Source organism: Stylophora pistillata, chromosome 11, assembly GCF_964205215.1.
Source record: "Stylophora pistillata chromosome 11, jaStyPist1.2, whole genome shotgun sequence".
In the NCBI taxonomy this organism is placed as follows: Eukaryota; Metazoa; Cnidaria; class Anthozoa; order Scleractinia; family Pocilloporidae; genus Stylophora; species Stylophora pistillata.
In genome coordinates this window covers 12,394,617-12,412,116 of record NC_142529.1, presented here as the reverse complement: position 1 = coordinate 12,412,116, position 17,500 = coordinate 12,394,617, and the positions used below count along the sequence as shown (strand labels likewise).

Genomic DNA, 17,500 nt, shown 5'->3' with positions numbered 1-17,500 from the left:
AAAAAGTTCACTATCCGAACAGAAGTTTTTCTTCTAAGTCTATGACCAGGCACTGATACAGAGATACGATGTCTGCGAAATAAGCTCCATGTGCTCATTATGATTAGATACAACATCGATTCTTACGAAAACCCTCATTTCTCCTCACTAATTGGCAGAAAACTGACTCAACCCACCCATTAATCTTTACTCGGCGGTGCGACGCCAAACATTCCGTCGCTTAATTCATGGCTTCTACAAGCAGGCTCTGACATGGCGGCGCTTCTTGCCTTAGGCAATGATGTGCTTGGAGTCTGGAGGTTATCCAATCCCACTTTCTTCGAGGGAAACCTTCGGCAAGAAATGGCAAAAACAGAGATAACGGCAACAATTTTTTGATTTTTGTAAACATAATCAACGAACGCGTCCTTTTCCACAGTGCTCTTCATTTCATCCCAAGCACAGCCACTGTCTATGGACAAAGACGGTTTTGCACGCTTCGCGATGTAGCACAAACAGATCATTTTACAGCCAGATAGGTCAAACGCGCTGCTCAGTTTTTTATTTAATGTATTGGTGATCTTGTTCGACGCAGTTTCACATTCCTTAATATCGTACGATTTGAACGACAGCTCAATATTTGCCACCTGTTCCATCATTTTATGAGCCAATTGCTTATCACATTGCAACTTTCTCTCACGATTCAACGCAAAAAGCGACTTTATCCTGGCTTTTGGAAAATCTGCATGCGTCAACAAAGCGTTCCCATAATCTGTTTCACATCGCTGTGGGACGAAAAGGGATCTTCGCCGCCTCTGAGCCTGGAGTGTTACATTCGCCACTTGTCTTATGGTCAAAGCAGCTTTTTCTTCTTGGGTTGAAGACATTGGCGTCAACGTTGCTGGAGTTATGGACGACTGCTCCATGCCAACTTGAAACACTTATCGTCTGGCTCATCCTCGGTGTAAAAACCTGTGAAGCTCACGACTGACGTGAGACAAAGACAAAACATTATAAACAATAGCGTACATCAAAACAATACCTCATGAAACAAAGAAAAACCTCGTCAGGTTTTTACACCGAGGATGACTATCGTCTCAAAAGAATTTTCTTTCTCCACGCTCTTTAATAATTACCTGTTCGGCACAGAGAGGAGATAGCAAAGAGGATGAGAGACAGTTGTTGATTTTGATCGACTCTACTTTAAATCGAGAATTAACTTTAAGAAAAGGGTCAGAATGCTGGAGCAATGACTTGTGATTTTCAAGATAAAATGAACCTTGGTCTAGGCGTTAACATCTTGTAAGCACCTTCCACAAAACAATTTCTTTTCGTATTTAAATAATCTACTGCAAAATCAAGATGATTTAAGTCATGCAGCTCCACGGCAGATCAAAAAGGTCCGAAAAATTGTACGATAAAATTCGCGCACTTACGTGCAACTAAACAAAACTTGACCGTGAAACGTTTTTCAAATGAACTACTATTTTCACTTCATCACTTTAAAAGAGAATAGTGCATTCGGCAACAACCAATCATCTTTGAACAGAACCCATTGACCACTTTCATAAATGGCTGCAGGATTAATATTCTTTTGTTTAAATTTAAATTAGCCTTTCTTCCCTCGCCTGAGACAATGTATTCTTTTGAATTTTGTATGGGAGAACGAGGCTAGAAAGGCTAATTTAAATTTAAACAAAAGAATATTAATCCGGCAGCCATTTGTGAAAGTAGTGTATGAGTGTCTGTAAAGTACTGTGATTCACGAACACAATGGGCTCCCTTGGCATTGCCTAAGAGAATAGAATATAGAAGCTTGTTCTAGGAGACCATAGAAACCAACCAGGTATTTGTTTGATAGATAGATATTAAAAATTTGTTTCAAAGCAAGTGGTCCTCTAATTTTCTTAATTGTTTGCTTTCAAGCTTTCGCCAATATCGCATTTCTCAGAGATGTATACCACGGATCACAATAGAAAGAGCGCAATGTCAAAGCGGTCCTTGGAATGTTTCTCGATAAACAACAACTGAGCAGCGCTGATTGCTTTCAGCAAATGGACCATGAAAACACTTTAAGGTAAGGCTGAAATACCGGTTAACATCTAGATCTCTAGGCTATCGTCAGAAAAATTGTGGTCAAGCTTGTAGCGTATTGAATGCACAGTACCATATTTTCTTCTCGATTTGGTATTTCTGTTGAAAGAATTTAAAAAAACAGAACTACACGGGAGAATAACACGGTTAACTGTTATGGATGTAGTTCAGATTGCGCAAGCGGTCAGCGGAGAGGGAGAATTCAGTATAATACTATGGACAGGAGTCGGGCTCCCCAGTTATGTTGAAGGAAGACCTTAGTGATCACAGGAAAACTCAGGAGCCCATTTTGTAGGAGAATGTAGGAATCTGACGAAGATAATGAAAGTCGCAAAGGCCAGTTGCTGCTCTTGCCCATTAGTGGATTACAACATGTAGAATTTCAGGACCCTGGGAAAGTTACCAACAAACCACGAATGCTGCAATTAAGTAGTAATTATCCGCCTTAAAGCGAGTAAAATGGTATAAGAAATGCAGGCTTGAAGCAGCTTACGATGCTTCCAGTGTCAACTGGGACAGGACCTCCAAGACTGATGTATCTCGTGATTGCGGCCAACGAGTCGTCACGCCAAATGAAAACAGAAAGCATTTATTGAAAAATTTTCTTTTTGGAGCAAATCATTTGCATTTTGTATTGCTGGAAAAAGGCACAATTACAAAACCAGTTAATCCTTCTTAGCTCTTATAAAGAAACTTCGGTGGGAAAAACTGGTATCACGAAGACTTTGCTTACTAAAATTTAAAACGACCTTCAATGACAGATGTATGACAATTAAGAACGAGTCTGTGAGATAATCAAACATCTTGGGAAACGAACATTTTCAACCCCCCTTTCAAATTTTGCATGTAGTTAGGCACTCAGAGGGGATGCACAAAAAATGCCCTATTAAAGATTGCAGCACTCTTGTTGTCACGGTAACAACGGCTGCTTGTTCGAGGCCTGGGGCCTCATTTTCATAAAAAAAAAACATCGCAAAAGAGTGTAAAATGTTTATTTCTATATCTCAAGCTAAATACAATATTACAAATTGGTACTTCTAGCATACATAGAGAGATCACTCGTTTTTACTTTGATATATTCAATTTTCCCTGGGAGTGAATTTGAACACACCAATAAATTGTGAAGGTGTAGTCTGATCGTCCGGGTGAGTGTAGTCCTGAGAAGGACTGTTGTCGGTGGTAGTGACTGACGTTTCGACAACCTGTGCGGAAGTCATCATCAGAGTCAAGTGAATGATTGTTGTCAGTAGAATGTTCTTCATTCCAGTTCGTGTGAAATGATCGGTTGGTTTTGCCGTGATGTTATTGGCTGTAAGACTCAAGTGACGTAAGTCGGTCGTGATTGGTCTGTTTCGATCTGTCGGTAAAGTTAGGTCGTTCTTTTTCGGTCGTTTGTGATGTTTATGTCGTGAATGAGTCGTTTGTATGGGGCGGGTAGTTGTTGACATCTGTTTAGGGGAGTCTGTTCTAAGTTAGTAAACCAGCTTTCCAGAGTCAGTCGTTGAAAATAGTCAGTGCTGTAGGTTAGGCATTGCGCAGAGTCCCAGTCAATGTTGTGGTTGGTAAGTCGATGGTGTTCAGCAATGTGATTGCTGGCATCACCTTTCCTCGTCGCCCGTCTGTGTTCAGTCAGTCTTGTTGTGAGGTTTCTGCCAGTCTCACCGATGTAGGAGGCTTGGCAGTCGGAACAATTGATCTTATAAATCGTTCCCTGTCTGTTCCTCGGTTCGTCTTTGTCTTTAACGTTGGTTTGTAACTGACGTAGTGTGGTGATGGGTTTGTGGGCGACGCGGATATTGAAGGGTAGTAAGATGCGCGAGATGTTTTCAGACATGCCTTTTATGTACGGTATGGTTGCTGTAGTCGTAGGGGTTGCGGTGTCGTTTGTTTCGGTAGTGGTAGTGGGTCGGTGAGTGTTTCGTCGGATGAAGTCGTTGTTGTAGTTGTTCTTCGTAAAAACACGGTGAAGGTATTTGTTCTCGTCGGATAAGCTGTCTGTCGAGTCACATACTAGTTGTGCGCGTCGTGTTAGAGTTCTGATAGTTGTGGCTTTGTGTGATGTAGGGTTGTAGGATGACTCGTCTAGTAATCTGTCGGTGTGTGTCGGTTTCCTGTAGACTGTCGTTCGTAATGAGTTGTCGTTGTGGCTTACCAGGCAGTCTAGAAAAGGAAGTTTGCCATTTTCTTCGACTTCTCTGGTAAACTGTATGTCAGTGTTTTGTTCGTTAAGGTGGTTGTGGAATGCGTCAATTTCGTCGTGTCAAGGTGATGTCAGCAATCAAAAAAAATCCAAAAAAAAATTTCCTTAAATCTTTTTCCCTATGAAGAGGGTTTAGGACACATGTTTCAGAAATAGTTTGTTTGTTTTCCATTTCTCTTTTGTATGAAGATTTCAACTTTCGCGAACTCTCTGCCAAGGGAAGATTAGCCAAGGTGTTGCAAAACCAAAAACTCAGTCAACTACTGTCATCGTGCGAGTTTTTCGACGTTGAAATTATAGGTAGTGCTCCTCGAAACGTCAGTTTTTGTAATCGTTACGGTGGCCAATTTACCATTTCAACTTTGTTGATATATCCAAATTATTTCGTTACCCCCACCGACGCAGCCCCAAACAGTTTCTTTAGAAACTATCAGCCTTTTTTCTACAGTTAGGCAATTCCTACGATTACCGCAAGCGATGGTCGACAAACCCGCCTTACTCAAAACTCAGTGAAGGTGGCGTGACTCCTCGACTTGGTCCAGTCCTCTCACTCTCACGTCCAATATGGTGGGCTAGTCGATATAAATAACAATCGCATCTCGAGGTGTTGAGTGGCATGTTTCACATAAACTGCAACACAAAACATTTGTTCTCCAGCTCTTCTAGCTGTGGATTTCATATTTACTGTCGGATGATTTGATTTATTAAGCCCTAACGTACCAGGGAAATCGGATGGATCACACGTCGCCTGGACGCTACTCACTACAACTTGTATGTATCATCCTGCTCTTTTACTGATGCCATCATGCGTATTTACTAGACCTAGCAAGGCTATCAAAAGTTTAACCATGGATATTTTGTTAACGGTCGTTTTCGTTAAGCTCTCTTCATTCTGCATCAATAAATGGGTCCGACAAAATATAGAGACTTTGCATGCTTATGAGTATAGTATGTATGGAAATATAACCTGAAAAATATAAATCAGAAGAAATTCAAGCATCTCTTAAAAAAATATTGTCTTATCTTGGTGAGGACATCACTATTTGTGCTAAATGATGGGTACTAGGTTTTCGAAAAGAAAAAATTAGTTTTATTTGCTAAACCCAGGTGTATGTAGTGCTAATCAGAGGCCTTCTTAAAGCATTTGTAAGTTATAAGTCGAGGTATTTCTAGATAATTACACTGGATTGGCTTTAGTGTTTCACTTTCACTCACCAAATACAAAATAAAGACCTTAGGTCAAGAGTTTGGTCTGTTAATAGCATGAATTATGCTCAAAACTCCATTTTGCTTGGCCTTAGAGGGGCATGGAGAGTTTGCGCCAAAAACCTAACAAACCTTAATAAGCCAAATTTTTCCCAACTGATTTTGATAAATGGGTCTCTAAAGTACATACTAGATTTAGTATGAAAGTTATGCAAGGAGGCAGGTTAGTCTAATGGTTTTTTGAAAAATGGCAATTTTGGGTAATGATTTTGACCTCAAATTTGACCTAACTTTAGCCTCAGGCTCCTCTCTGTCTAACCACTTGCGAACAAAGTTATAGTTGTGAAGTAAAAGGTCCACTATAGTAGAGTTCATGGTCAAATTCTTTTGGCAGCACAATTGACCAATGGAGTTTTATAGTACTTTCAAAATGCCAACTAGAAGGATGAATTTTTGGTGCTCCACAGGCAACAAATAGGACCCCCTGAAACTCCAGAACAAACAGTCAGAGAAGTGAGCCAAAGTGGCTTTCGAAATATTTTATCACACTCAACTTTTGTGCCAAGTTTCAGTCGAATCGGTTGACCACCGCTTCTGGCCCCTGGAACACTTTCTCAGGCAGGGACACTTAATACAAATGTATTACCACCAAGTTTAAAAATCAATGCTTATCTGAACCATAATGAAGAGAATTTAGAAGACTGCCAAGCTTACAGGAAGTCATGAAATGTTCAGGTCTGAATCATTCTGGGCATTACCTGGAAAAATAAGCAATGGAATATAGGCATTGTAGAAAATCATTTGTGAAAACCAAAACATCACATCCGCATTCCACAGTTGTGTTGTCCAACAACTTGTTTCAATACCGGCTAGTAAAATACATTTGAATAAAACATCGTAAGTATTAAACTCCAAAAGTGATCCTTAAGGCCTGATAAGATATCTGGTATTGTTCAATCGAGATTCCCATACTTTTGTCGATTCGAAATATGCCTCCGTGAATTCTCAATTATGCAAGGAGAATGCAACTACAATACTATTTATTTCACTTTATGGCACTTTCTGGTGGCTTCAGAGACTTTCAAACACTTTCTAACATTTTCAGACACTCAGTGGTGCAACCCGCACCAATAGATCAAACCAATAGTTGTTGGCTTGCGAGAGTGCGATGACTCCTTTCAGTGAGGTAAAACCCGTATCGAAGATTCAAGCTGTTGAATGTTGTCTTTTAAGAGCATAAAAGCTCTTACACAAGCTGCACTTATAACGAAAGCCGGGTCTGAGTGTGTTATAATTTGGATATATCAACAAACTTGAAATGGTAAATTGGCCACCGTAACAATTACAAAAGCTGACACTTCGAGCGTTAGCCCTTCGTCGGAGCGAATAGAGGAATTGTGGGTTGTCTGTGCTTTTAAAGGCAGAAAATGGAGCTACGTTATTTGTGGCAACATGGCAACGAGAAAAACACGAATAAATTAGTGAAATGAAAAGCGTTCGTTGATCCCTGTGGGATTTAGACTGCCGGTTTGAAAGATGAACTTTTGCTCAAGAGTTTTACGGCTTTCCGTGCTACCTAAGTGTAAGGAAAGACCGCAGATTGCCATATGTTGCTTAGAATGATTAGGTAAATTAAAGTGTCTAGCGACTGGTTTCGATGTGTCCTTGTCATTCTTTTCCACGTCGCGAAGGTGTTCTCGGAATCGGTCACGTAGTCTTCTGCCTGATTCGCCGATGTATATCTTTTTTGCAATAAGTGCAAGTTATGCAATAGATTACATTGGCGGAGGTGCACGTGAAGTGATCGGTGATCTTAATGGATCGTTTGGGTCCCGATATTTTATCAGTGTTGTGAATGAAAGGACACGTTTTGCATCGTGCACGAGCGCATTTAAAAGTGCTTGGTTGGTCATCAGTCTGAAAAGAACTTCTGACCAAAAATTGCCTATGTTTTTGTCGCGTTTGAATGAAATTAGCGGAGGCTGCGAAAAGATAGTGCTTGTCTCTGGATCGTTTTGAAGTAATTTAAAGTTTTAAGAATGATGGATTTGACTGAGTGGTTGTGAGGGTGAAACGTGAGAGTGAATGGAATGCGGTCGGAATCTTCCTTTTTGTGACGTTTGTAGTGCTGAATGTCGATCAATAAGTTGGGCGCGGTGGTAACCCGCTTGAACGACAGAAACAGGGTAACCACGTTTATCGAAAAACTGGCACATTGACTCTGATTTGTGATGGAAATCAGAGTCATCACTACATAAACGGCGAAGTCTTGGAAACTGAGAAAAAGGAATGGAATTCTTAACGTGAGATGGATGCGAAGACGAATATAACAAGTAATTATGCGAGTCTGTAGGTTTGTAATACACACTAATGCATAAACCGTTGCCTTCAATTGAAACTTTGATGTCTAAAAAGGATAAAGACTTGTCAGAAATTTCACCGGTATATTTCAGAGCCGGGTGAAAAGAATTGACTGCGGTTATGAATTCAGTCAGCTCCTCTCTGGTAGAGGAGGTAGCGCCGATACAGTCGTCGATGTAGCGACCGTAGAGTTCAGGTTTGGAGCCGTTGTATTGGCTGAAAAATTGGTGTTCGACAAAACCTACAAAAAGATTGGCATAGCTAGGTGTTAGTTTGTGTGAGAAGAACTAACTCGTGATACGATCACCTGAAGAAAATTACTCGAGACCGCGCTTACAACCAAGATGGCTGACTCAAACTAAGTGCGCCGTGCGGCACTAGACAACGTGACAGGCGACTCGACTCGACTCTGGTGGACAAATCAATCAATCAATCAATCAATCAATCAGTAAATAATTCAATTAATCAATCAATCAGTAAATCAATCAATCAATCAGTAAATCAGATCGTGCCATAATGTGGCTATGCACTTTGTGTAAGCCGCACAAAAAACTAGGTTCAATCAAAATCTGAACATGTGAGTCTCTTCATTATAACAAAATACGATCATGATTAACTGTACATAGTGTTTGGTACCACTCTGGGCATGTTGGTAGGTAAAAACCTAAAAGCGATATCGCCTTTCTCTGACGGTCGCGTTTTCCCGCGCTTTTATAGAAGGTTTGCGGTCGCGGTCTTCCCGCGCTTCAGACAGCTTGCGGTCGCGTTTTCCATCGCAGTAGAGAGTTTGTGTCTTATTACCTCTAGTTTTCATCAGCTCCTAGTTACATCGTTATCCTTTGTTGTGATTGGCTGATGTGTTTATTTTGGTTTTGGTTTTACAACAATTATTTGAGATACACTTTAGTTGTACAATTTGTGTTCTTAAATCTTTCCTCCCACCATATGCCTCTATATCGATTGATTTTCTCTCAGTTAATAATATCTTGAAAATCCACCTGAGTGACACTCAGTTTTCAGATGCTTTAAATGATTTTAGCTTCCTTGATATACGTTGAGATCAAATAGTATCAAAAGATATAAGATCCTTATAAACAAACATCTGATAACTAAAAGGACAATAGCCTATTTCCGAATTACCCTTGGCCTCTTTTTCAAAACGAGGCCTGGTGCTCAACCATTCTTGTGAAAATTAGTTTAATTTGCATGTGAAAACGTATTATCATATGAAAGGATGAGCACCAGGACTCGTTTTGAAAATGAGGCCAAGGGCAATTCGGAAATGGGCTATTTGTTACTCTTTGGTATGTGTGCTCTGAGTAAATCATGACAATCTCAGTATTGTATTCAAAGGTGTAAAGTAATTACGAAGAAATGTTGCTTTTGCTGATTAACTAATCATTTAGCTAAGCGAAACATTTCTAAATAAGTAAACCAGATCAGTAATTAGTAAATATAAGTTAGAAAACGTAAAAGATGGTGTATACAGCATTGGCTTTGCCTTTCAAAATTCATTTTTTGGTGAGCCAGCTGTAGTAAAATATCATACCTAAATGCAGAAACGTGTTTCACACTTTACTGACCTAAAACAGTTTGCAAGTAAGTTAAACTTAGTCGGCTCGTAACGTAAACCCTTACTTGAAGTCAAAAACTTATGACGGGAGATAATAAAGGAGAAATACCAACAACACAAGATATATGGATATATGGCGCTAAGAAGTATCAAAATACTTTTGTAAGAGCCATGGTGATGCAGTTTAATGACAGACGACCAATCGAGCTTGACACGTAGTTCGTGACTTGCTCCGACGTAAGATTTGTTGTCACGGCATGACTAGTTCTTACGCTTGTGAGCAGTCAATCATTCACGAGACTCATGATATCAACTCGTCATAATTTTCTGATTAAGTATTCAAAAGATACTTTTTCGACCTTTTTTCGTAACAGAAAATGTTTTTATCAAACATTTGAAATGTAAATGTTTTTGTTTCTTTTTCGATCCGTTTTGCGAATACTACGACATGATGTAGTATAGATCATGTCAATAATGACTTGTAATAACTCTAACATTCGACCATTATCTGCATAGTTAACGATATTGATTGTCCAAAACAAATTGAATATGCAAGATGGTACATTTGTTACTTATGATACCTAGTTTGTTATTTTAACTGCTTCAGTTTAAAAAAAAAAAACAGTAATGATCAGTATCGTTTGACAAGTTCGGTTCAGAAAAAGGAAGAGGTTGTTTGTTACATTCACCATAATCATATTTTCAATTTTCCTTCTATGAAATGTAGGTAAAGTTTCTTTGGGAGATTTACTCTGGGATAGGCGAGTAAATGGATCCTTTGATACTCTTTAAGTACCTTTCTCTTTCCGTCCTCTTCTGAGCGTGGACACCATAAACCGTTGCAACCGCGATGAGATCGTCGTTCTTGTAGACAAATTCAGTAAAACCGTCCATATCAATCCCTATGGCACTTTCATCCCAGGCACAGCCACTCTGTATGGCAAGGGGCGGTTTGAGTTTCTGCGTAATGCAGCAAGTACAAATAAATTTGTAGTTGTCCATATCGAGCGCTACAACTTTCTCGCGCAGAATGTTTACTAGTTCTCGTGATAACGCCGCACATTCGCTGGCCACATAACTTCTTCCTTTCAGTTTACTCTCTAAAACCTCTTGGAGAACCCTTCTGACGTTTTCTTGCATGAATCCAATTGAAATCTTATGCTTTCCAGGTATCAACGGAAGGGATTTCGAGCGACTACGCAACGGATAATCAGCATGGGTCATGACAGCAACACCATGGTCTCCCTCTCGTATCATGGGTATCTCTTCTGTCTCAAACAATGAATGCCTTCTTCTACGCATAGCAGTGTTCTTTGCAAGAGTTTTTCCTTCGAACTCCTGAGCGATCTTTAACGTGGAGATATTTGACTCCATGTCAAAGTCTGTACCTGCCTCGGGTAAACACACCTCCTTCACGCCTTCTTTCGGATCGTCGCAAGTTTAACGCTTATTTATTGTCCCTATAGCTTCCAAAGTGAATCCTTTGTTTCCTGTTCGTGTGCTTTAATCCTCCTTTAAATATCCCTCTATCTCAAGCATTTTGAAGACCACGCAAACTTTCGTTTCGCTTGCATCAGAAGTAGTAACAGGCCTTCAAACACAATACGCACTTTGTTTATGTCCTTTCCAAAGTAAACAACATTCCGTCATTGATCCATTCAAGTTAGCCCCAGGGCACTCGACTGAGCGCTGCCTTGACTGGTTTACGTTACCTCACCAAGTAGTTTAGATATATAAAATTTTATTTTTTTTAAGCAACGAAAATGACTACCCCCTCTAGTAATCAGTGCATCTCGATTGTGGGAAGTTGACTTCGCTCTTTGCGGTCCAGTGAAGTCGGTTAATTGTTCATGTGAGATGCAGTAATTAAAACGAAATTAAAAGCAGTCGAGAGTCTCCCACATACATCTGCTGCTTATCCTGTGACAAAAATTTTTGTCATGCCAGAAGCGCATGAGTTTAGTGTACGTACACAGACTTCAAACTGAAATTTGTCTCTTTCTCAGTTTTGTCACCAGAGGAACAAAAAGAAGAAAAAAGGGGGACGACAAATAAAGAGGACGGATCAGTTTTTGACACTTTATGTTTGAGCAGACACATTTCAGAGCTTGTGGCGTCTTTGTTATGATAATCAATGTCATTTCGTGCGCCTCGTAAGCCGATATTGTCTTGGAGAATGAACAACAAAAGGAAATATACAAGGAAGAATTAGCAAAACAGATCACTACACGATTGAAAAATGTCAATTTGGCTATTATTTCAGAACACGAGGAGTCTGAGAGAACTCACTTAATGAGCTTCGGTCTGCTTGGCGGGTTATGCTAATTTGAAGGAGCTTCATATATTGCGTGGATGATGATAATTGAATCTAATGAAACAAATCTCGGCTGTGCTGAAAGACTAATTAAAGTAGATGAAAATGAGACGAAAAGCTTGGCACCGTATATTACAAGAGATCAACTGCAAATGTTCCAGTCATTATATCCCTTAAATGTACACTAACGTTATCCCACAATAGAATAGTCCAATCATATCGCGTGTTTCGTACGGTTGTTTATCTGAAGCGGTAGGTGCAAAGCTACGGAAATGTCTATAAATAACATGATTATTTTCGGCGGAAACCAGCAAGCCTGATTCATGTCACGTCATAAAAGAACTGAGATACTACCAGCGCCCTGATTGGTCAAAAACCTATTGTTCATGGCTTTATCAAAGCGACAGACCGCACTTTCTATAGGTCTACAGGCTCGAAACTCGTTTATTTATCGAATGATTTTATATTTTGATCAAGGCGAAAAGGAGAACGCTTAAAATTGAATTACACGTGTCAGCAAAGAAGCGTATCTATGTGCTTTGGTAATGGTGCAAACTGGTAAATCAAGTGAAAATAAATGACGGCCTGTACAACAAAATCTATTTACTAGTGACGAAATGATACGCAACTTGATTGTTCGCCGAACGCGACTCTACAGGCATAATAACCGACTTCGGCGAGAACATTCATTACCCTCCTAGAAACTCAAGCCAACGATATGGTTTTTTCACATCTTGAGCTGTTGAAAAAATCGTGGAAGCTCGTCATCTCTATACTTTCTTAAACATCCTCCTTCGTTTTTGTGGCCTTTTTCCATTATACCTCAGTTTACAGGTTTCCAACATGACCCAACTGATTATAATCTAACTCTTTTAAGTGACTTCAGATAGATTTGCGTTGACAAAGGTCTAACTCTCAGTGCTTTTGTTTATCTAAAAATTAAAAGAGTACTTCATCAAGTTAAAAAGAAAATGGCCCAAAGTTTAGATATCACAGGCAAAAGAAAGTAAGTGGAACTGGTTGACCGTAGCAACTTTCATGTGGGATTTTGGAAAAAATTAGACTTGAACTGAGTTTTTTATCTGTCGTAAATCATTCGGCTCGGTGTTACTCGTTTTCTAAGTGTGCAGCTGATTCGTTTATATTTGCTGATATTGTTTTGTTGTGTCTGCTTTCCTCTACCTCACGAACTTTAACGGTTTCGAACCTTCTCGGTTCTATATTAACAAGTTGTTGACAGGACATTTAATTTGAAAATCACCACGGTTCTGCGATCGGCTTGTCCTGTCTGATCAGAGCAACCAGTGTCAGTGTTTGTACAGGAATACTGACATCCCATGTCATGATATATCTCGGGCGAAAAACGAATGCTTCACAAATTCTCTTCCAGTGGACGTGACAAATGTGGTCCAAAACTAGCATCAGACGATTTGGAGGGGTTTGATGGGTGGGGTGGGAGTGGGTATGAAGAGCCCCGCGAAGTCGGTTTTATTGCTTTATAAGTACATCCTACCTCTTAGAAATATCTAAAGAAATTCGAAGTCAACTTCTTAAGTTGGCTGATTCCTTGCTTTTTTTGGATCACTTATTTCCACAAGGCTAATAGAAGCTCGCAAGCTAATTATGAAATTCCTCTAACTTCACACTTATCTGTTTCAAGTTCATTTTTCTGTAAAGTGGGTGTATTTATTCTGAGTTGGTGGGTTAATACTGCTTCTCTGCGTTGGATCGATGAGCAACAGAATGCCAAACTCGGCATCTGCAGCCCACACACTTGTGTTGCATTGATGAAATAAAGTTTACTGTAGTATTTCTGCTTTCCGCAAGCAAAGCTTCAGGCCAATCATCTTTTTTCAAAATTATACGTAAGTCTCCAATACCACCTGACACTTTTGGGTTCAAATGTTATTCTTAATGGGTCGTTAAATTGTTTCCTTTCTATTAAGCGGTAAAGAAGTGGAGTGAGGGTACCTCCAAAGCAGCAAACCCGAAGAAAATGGAGGGATTTAACAAATTTAAGGAGACTTCGTAGATTCGCAAGCCTCGTTGAATTCGTAACATTGAGGGGTTGCGAGCTTATTATTTTTGCGGAGTTGCGAGCTTATTAGTTTAAGAATCTCACGAAAGTCCGTCAAATGCATCGAATCCTTCAACATGGCAAGCTCGCATCAGTTGAAGTTTTCTTCGTTTAGCAGTTTGAAAAACTCTCATAAGAATTCTTCTCGACAAACTTGACAAAACAGGCAACTTGTCGAGTTTGCATGAGTTAAGGCCGAGTAGTGGTTTCAATGATGCAAGCAGTTCAATGGATTTGACGAAATTCCAGTGTGCTTGAAAGACAGTAAAAATCAAAGATAAAATCAATGGCGCTGCAGTTCAGCCAGAGAGCTCCCTGATCATACGCAATCCTTTGTTTTTCTGTTTTTTTTTTTTCTCTTTGCCTCAGTCACTGTATGTTTGTATCATACGCGATACAATTGACCCTTGCGAATGACAAGGCCCATCAAAACAAAAATAGAGATATGCGCCTAACGGATGTTCACATTTCAAGCTTGCGTTTCCTTTTCAGTATACGCTGTGAAAATGACATGTGACTCAGATACCAAATCAATGCCCTAAAAACTACCAGCAGACCGCAAACGAATATCCTCGATCCTTCTTAAAAATTTAGGACTTTGTTGTCGACAGAATTATCGCTTGACCTGAGCTGTTGAATCACGCATCTCGCGTCATGACCAATATTATTAATGATATGCATAATCCCGTGGAGCGTTTAGGTTGTGACGGTAAACAAAATCAAAATGGCATTCACTCTCACAAAGCTTGTGACGTCGTTCCAGTCAGTTTTTCAGAACCATTCAGGAGCAATCAGAAACACAACTATAGCGCTGATAGTTTTTGGAATCAACGCCGTTGTTCAAAGCGAGGATTTTTTTCAATGTCCGCCAGATGGTTTTGCATTGTATGCAAGCTGTTTCTTCGTCATCCCAGCTTTGTTTTTATTTCTCGTGACTATATTTCTTCATAGCGGATTCTGGGATTTGGTGCGTGGATGTTGTTTTTACGAACAGCAGCAAAGGAAAGGATCAAAACGTTACTGCTGCTGCTTCTTCCCTCGCTGGCCATGCAGCAGAAAGCTCGTGGAAATCGTATTTCAGAGTTCTTTGTCTGGCTTCATTTGGATCTTCTGGGCACTGTTACAACGAGACTATTTTGTATGTGCAGCTCTCGGAGGAACGAAAGAAGCAAAATTGCTGACGGCCTCAACCCAGGAGAAATTAAAAATCGAAGCAGACTACGCAAATGCAGGGAAAATTTCCCAAACAGCCGCCTTATTGCTCCTCGGTTGTTCTCTGTTAGGGGCTTTCCTTGTTATTTCAATCCAGAGATGCTGTTTTCAGCGAGAAATCGGCTCATTGCCAAGTCCTTTACTTACAAAATACTCGAAGCAGAAGCGGCAGTTGAAGCATTTAAAGAAAACATGGAAAAGTTAGCACGAGAACAAGGTAAGAGACGAGCAGACCTGTATTTTGCTACGGTGCAGCAAAATCCTTCCGACATACTCAGAAACGCTTATCATCATTTGATCGCCGTAAATGAATTCGACGAAGCGTTTCCTTCTTTGGAAGATTATCAACTTCTTCAAGCTCAGGCAGCCGTTACCGCTTTTAAAGAAAAAGTTCAACAAGAAGGCAAACAAAAAGTCGACATGACTTTTGTGGACGCAACTTGGCGCGAACTTGAAGGAAATGATATGTTCTCGCTAGTTGGTCAAGCGCATGAAGCCATGGCGGAAAGATATCCTCGATCAACAGGCGACAGGACGCAGCCATACGTGAAGGAAAGGGATGATTCTGACAGCCTCAGGGGAAGCGTGTCTCGAGGAGGAGGAGGAAACGATATTGAAATGTTTCCAAGAGCTTAAGTGAGTTTACTGAATTTATAATCGAAAAACTGGTCTACCAATACTTGCTCTGACAAAGTAATGTTTTTACCACATTTAAGTAGGAAAGAAATCAGTACATGAACAGCTATCTAGATTTAGCAAGAACAGTGTTCATAGGATACTGGTAAACGGTTATCATGAAATGTTACCTCATCGATCAGTACAGTTATATGTTCTATCCAAATGTTGACTTTGCCGGTAATAAATAATTAACAGTTCGGATTGCTAGATTACTAGCCGATCGGAACGACCGTAATCAAATCAAAGCCCTATGTAACAGAACATTGTCCATGGGTTTAGCTCATGAAACAATATCTAGATTGAAGTATGGTATGAAAGCCGTCGCTTCACTGTATGAATTGAAGCATTTGTTTTGTTCTAAAGTTTCTCCATAAATAGCGAACCGGGATAGAACATGTAGTAACCAAGGCTGCGATTATTCAGCGTAGTGAATGCAATTGTAATGAGGTTAAAATGTTTGTCTCGCCACAGTTATGGTCTAGCGATGCAGTCACATTTTATGTGGATCTCGATTAGATCCACATGGGAAGTGATTAAAGATAGCGAAACAAAGGTTTATACCTCATTACAAATGAACAAGAAGGTGGAAGGAAGTACAAATGTAAGCCAAAGGAAACGTGTCGTTGGTGGGAATTTGATTAAATTACCAGAGAAAAACTGGATGAGTGGGAAAGGAATACAGCACTGACAAATAAGATGTATAACTTAGATTTAAATATCTTCTATAAAATATAGATAGATTGATTTTTGGTTTATAAGACCTCTTACAGTATAAATAACTGAATTACAGGTCTGGCCAGCAAAGAATAATAAAAAATTTGCACAAAGTATATATTTAAGGGAAAATTGATTGCATATCTCTCAAAAAGAACATCTCATAAGAATTGTCATTTACCTTTTCCATATTTCGGATATAAGCAATAATCATTCCCCGAAGTGAAGGTCGATAGTTGTGGATATACATGAACTACATCCAACAACACTGACAGAGGCAAATAGCACACAAGAACCGTAGAAAATAATGTAGTATATATTTGTCAGTTTACTGACGTGTCAGCTGTGAAGGTTTGTGAGATATAAATATAGTTCTTGATTTGTGACTGGAACTTTCGATCCATTGGTAAAGGTAAGATCGCTGGTTTCGTTTGTGTAGGTAATCACCGCAGGACTTTAATTTTAGTGCATTTTGGGATAAAGAAATTTTTTTCAAATACTGACAAAACTGATGCCGTAAATAGGTGGTTTGTATGAACCGTTAGCTGGTTTAGGGAGCTCCGATTTAAGTTACTGTCACTTGCCCTTCCAAAGTCAATCGTACGTAGAAGACAGCTGGTGCTGTAGGATCAGGATTGATTAGAATCTCACCTAAAATAATCGTCCGAACATGACCTCGGAAAAAATATGTTCTGTCGCCTGGACTTACGAAATCCCAGTACTTGGCAAACTGATATTGAACTGAGATTTACCTTGAGTGACCATAACAGAAAGAGTCAATCGATTGATAAACGTGAATACTGTCACAAATTATCAGTGGAGTCCAGTTGGTGTTTGAGACTCTACACTTTAAACAGGTAGCCTCCAGAAAGAAATTATAGAGATTGCTCAGTCCTTTGGATACGATGGATGAATTCGAATGCTCAACTGAGCCTAATGGAATATTCCTAACAGCTGTAGATTGATTCAGCAGCAATCACTGTTGTGGCGGATTGAAAGCTATTTAAACCAATTCTCCTACATCCGGCTTTGCGATATCATTTGAAGGCTTAAGCACTGGTCTATCCTAGTTTTTAGCAGGGCAACAAACTG

General features: G+C 39.7%; 2 protein-coding genes and 1 pseudogene across 3 annotated transcripts in view; 1 reads left to right on the top strand and 2 right to left on the bottom strand.

The window, feature by feature from the left end:
• The window catches only part of LOC111326788 (uncharacterized), a 2,348-nt gene extending 740 nt beyond the window's left edge, over window positions 1–1,608 (bottom strand). The window contains exons 1-2 of the mRNA XM_022930858.2: window positions 1,116–1,608; window positions 1–966 (exon numbers count right to left, since the gene is read on the bottom strand). The exon at window positions 1–966 is cut by the window's left edge and continues 740 nt beyond it. Of these exons, the coding sequence (XP_022786593.2) occupies window positions 180–905 (726 nt within the window). The 5' untranslated portion in view covers window positions 906–966; window positions 1,116–1,608 and the 3' untranslated portion in view covers window positions 1–179. The remainder of the gene's footprint in view (window positions 967–1,115) is intronic.
• A 6,750-nt stretch (window positions 1,609–8,358) lies between these two features.
• Window positions 8,359–11,181, bottom strand: LOC111320455 (dynein light chain Tctex-type protein 2B). Its single transcript, XM_022923118.2, has one exon. The coding sequence runs from the start codon at window positions 10,785–10,787 to the stop codon at window positions 10,161–10,163; it is 627 nt and encodes a 208-aa protein (XP_022778853.2). The 5' UTR covers window positions 10,788–11,181; the 3' UTR covers window positions 8,359–10,160.
• Window positions 11,182–14,279: 3,098 nt separating this feature from the next.
• LOC148720088 (uncharacterized) overlaps window positions 14,280–17,500 on the top strand; it is a 4,160-nt pseudogene continuing 939 nt past the window's right edge. Inside the window, exon 1 of the transcript XR_015993356.1 lies at window positions 14,280–15,652. The product of XR_015993356.1 is annotated as an uncharacterized LOC148720088 (transcript). The remainder of the gene's footprint in view (window positions 15,653–17,500) is intronic.

Coding starts and splice junctions, on each gene's coding strand:
- LOC111320455 (XM_022923118.2), bottom strand. CDS start 10,787: ATGGAGTCAAATATCTCCACGTTAAAGATCGCTCAGGAGTTCGAAGGA.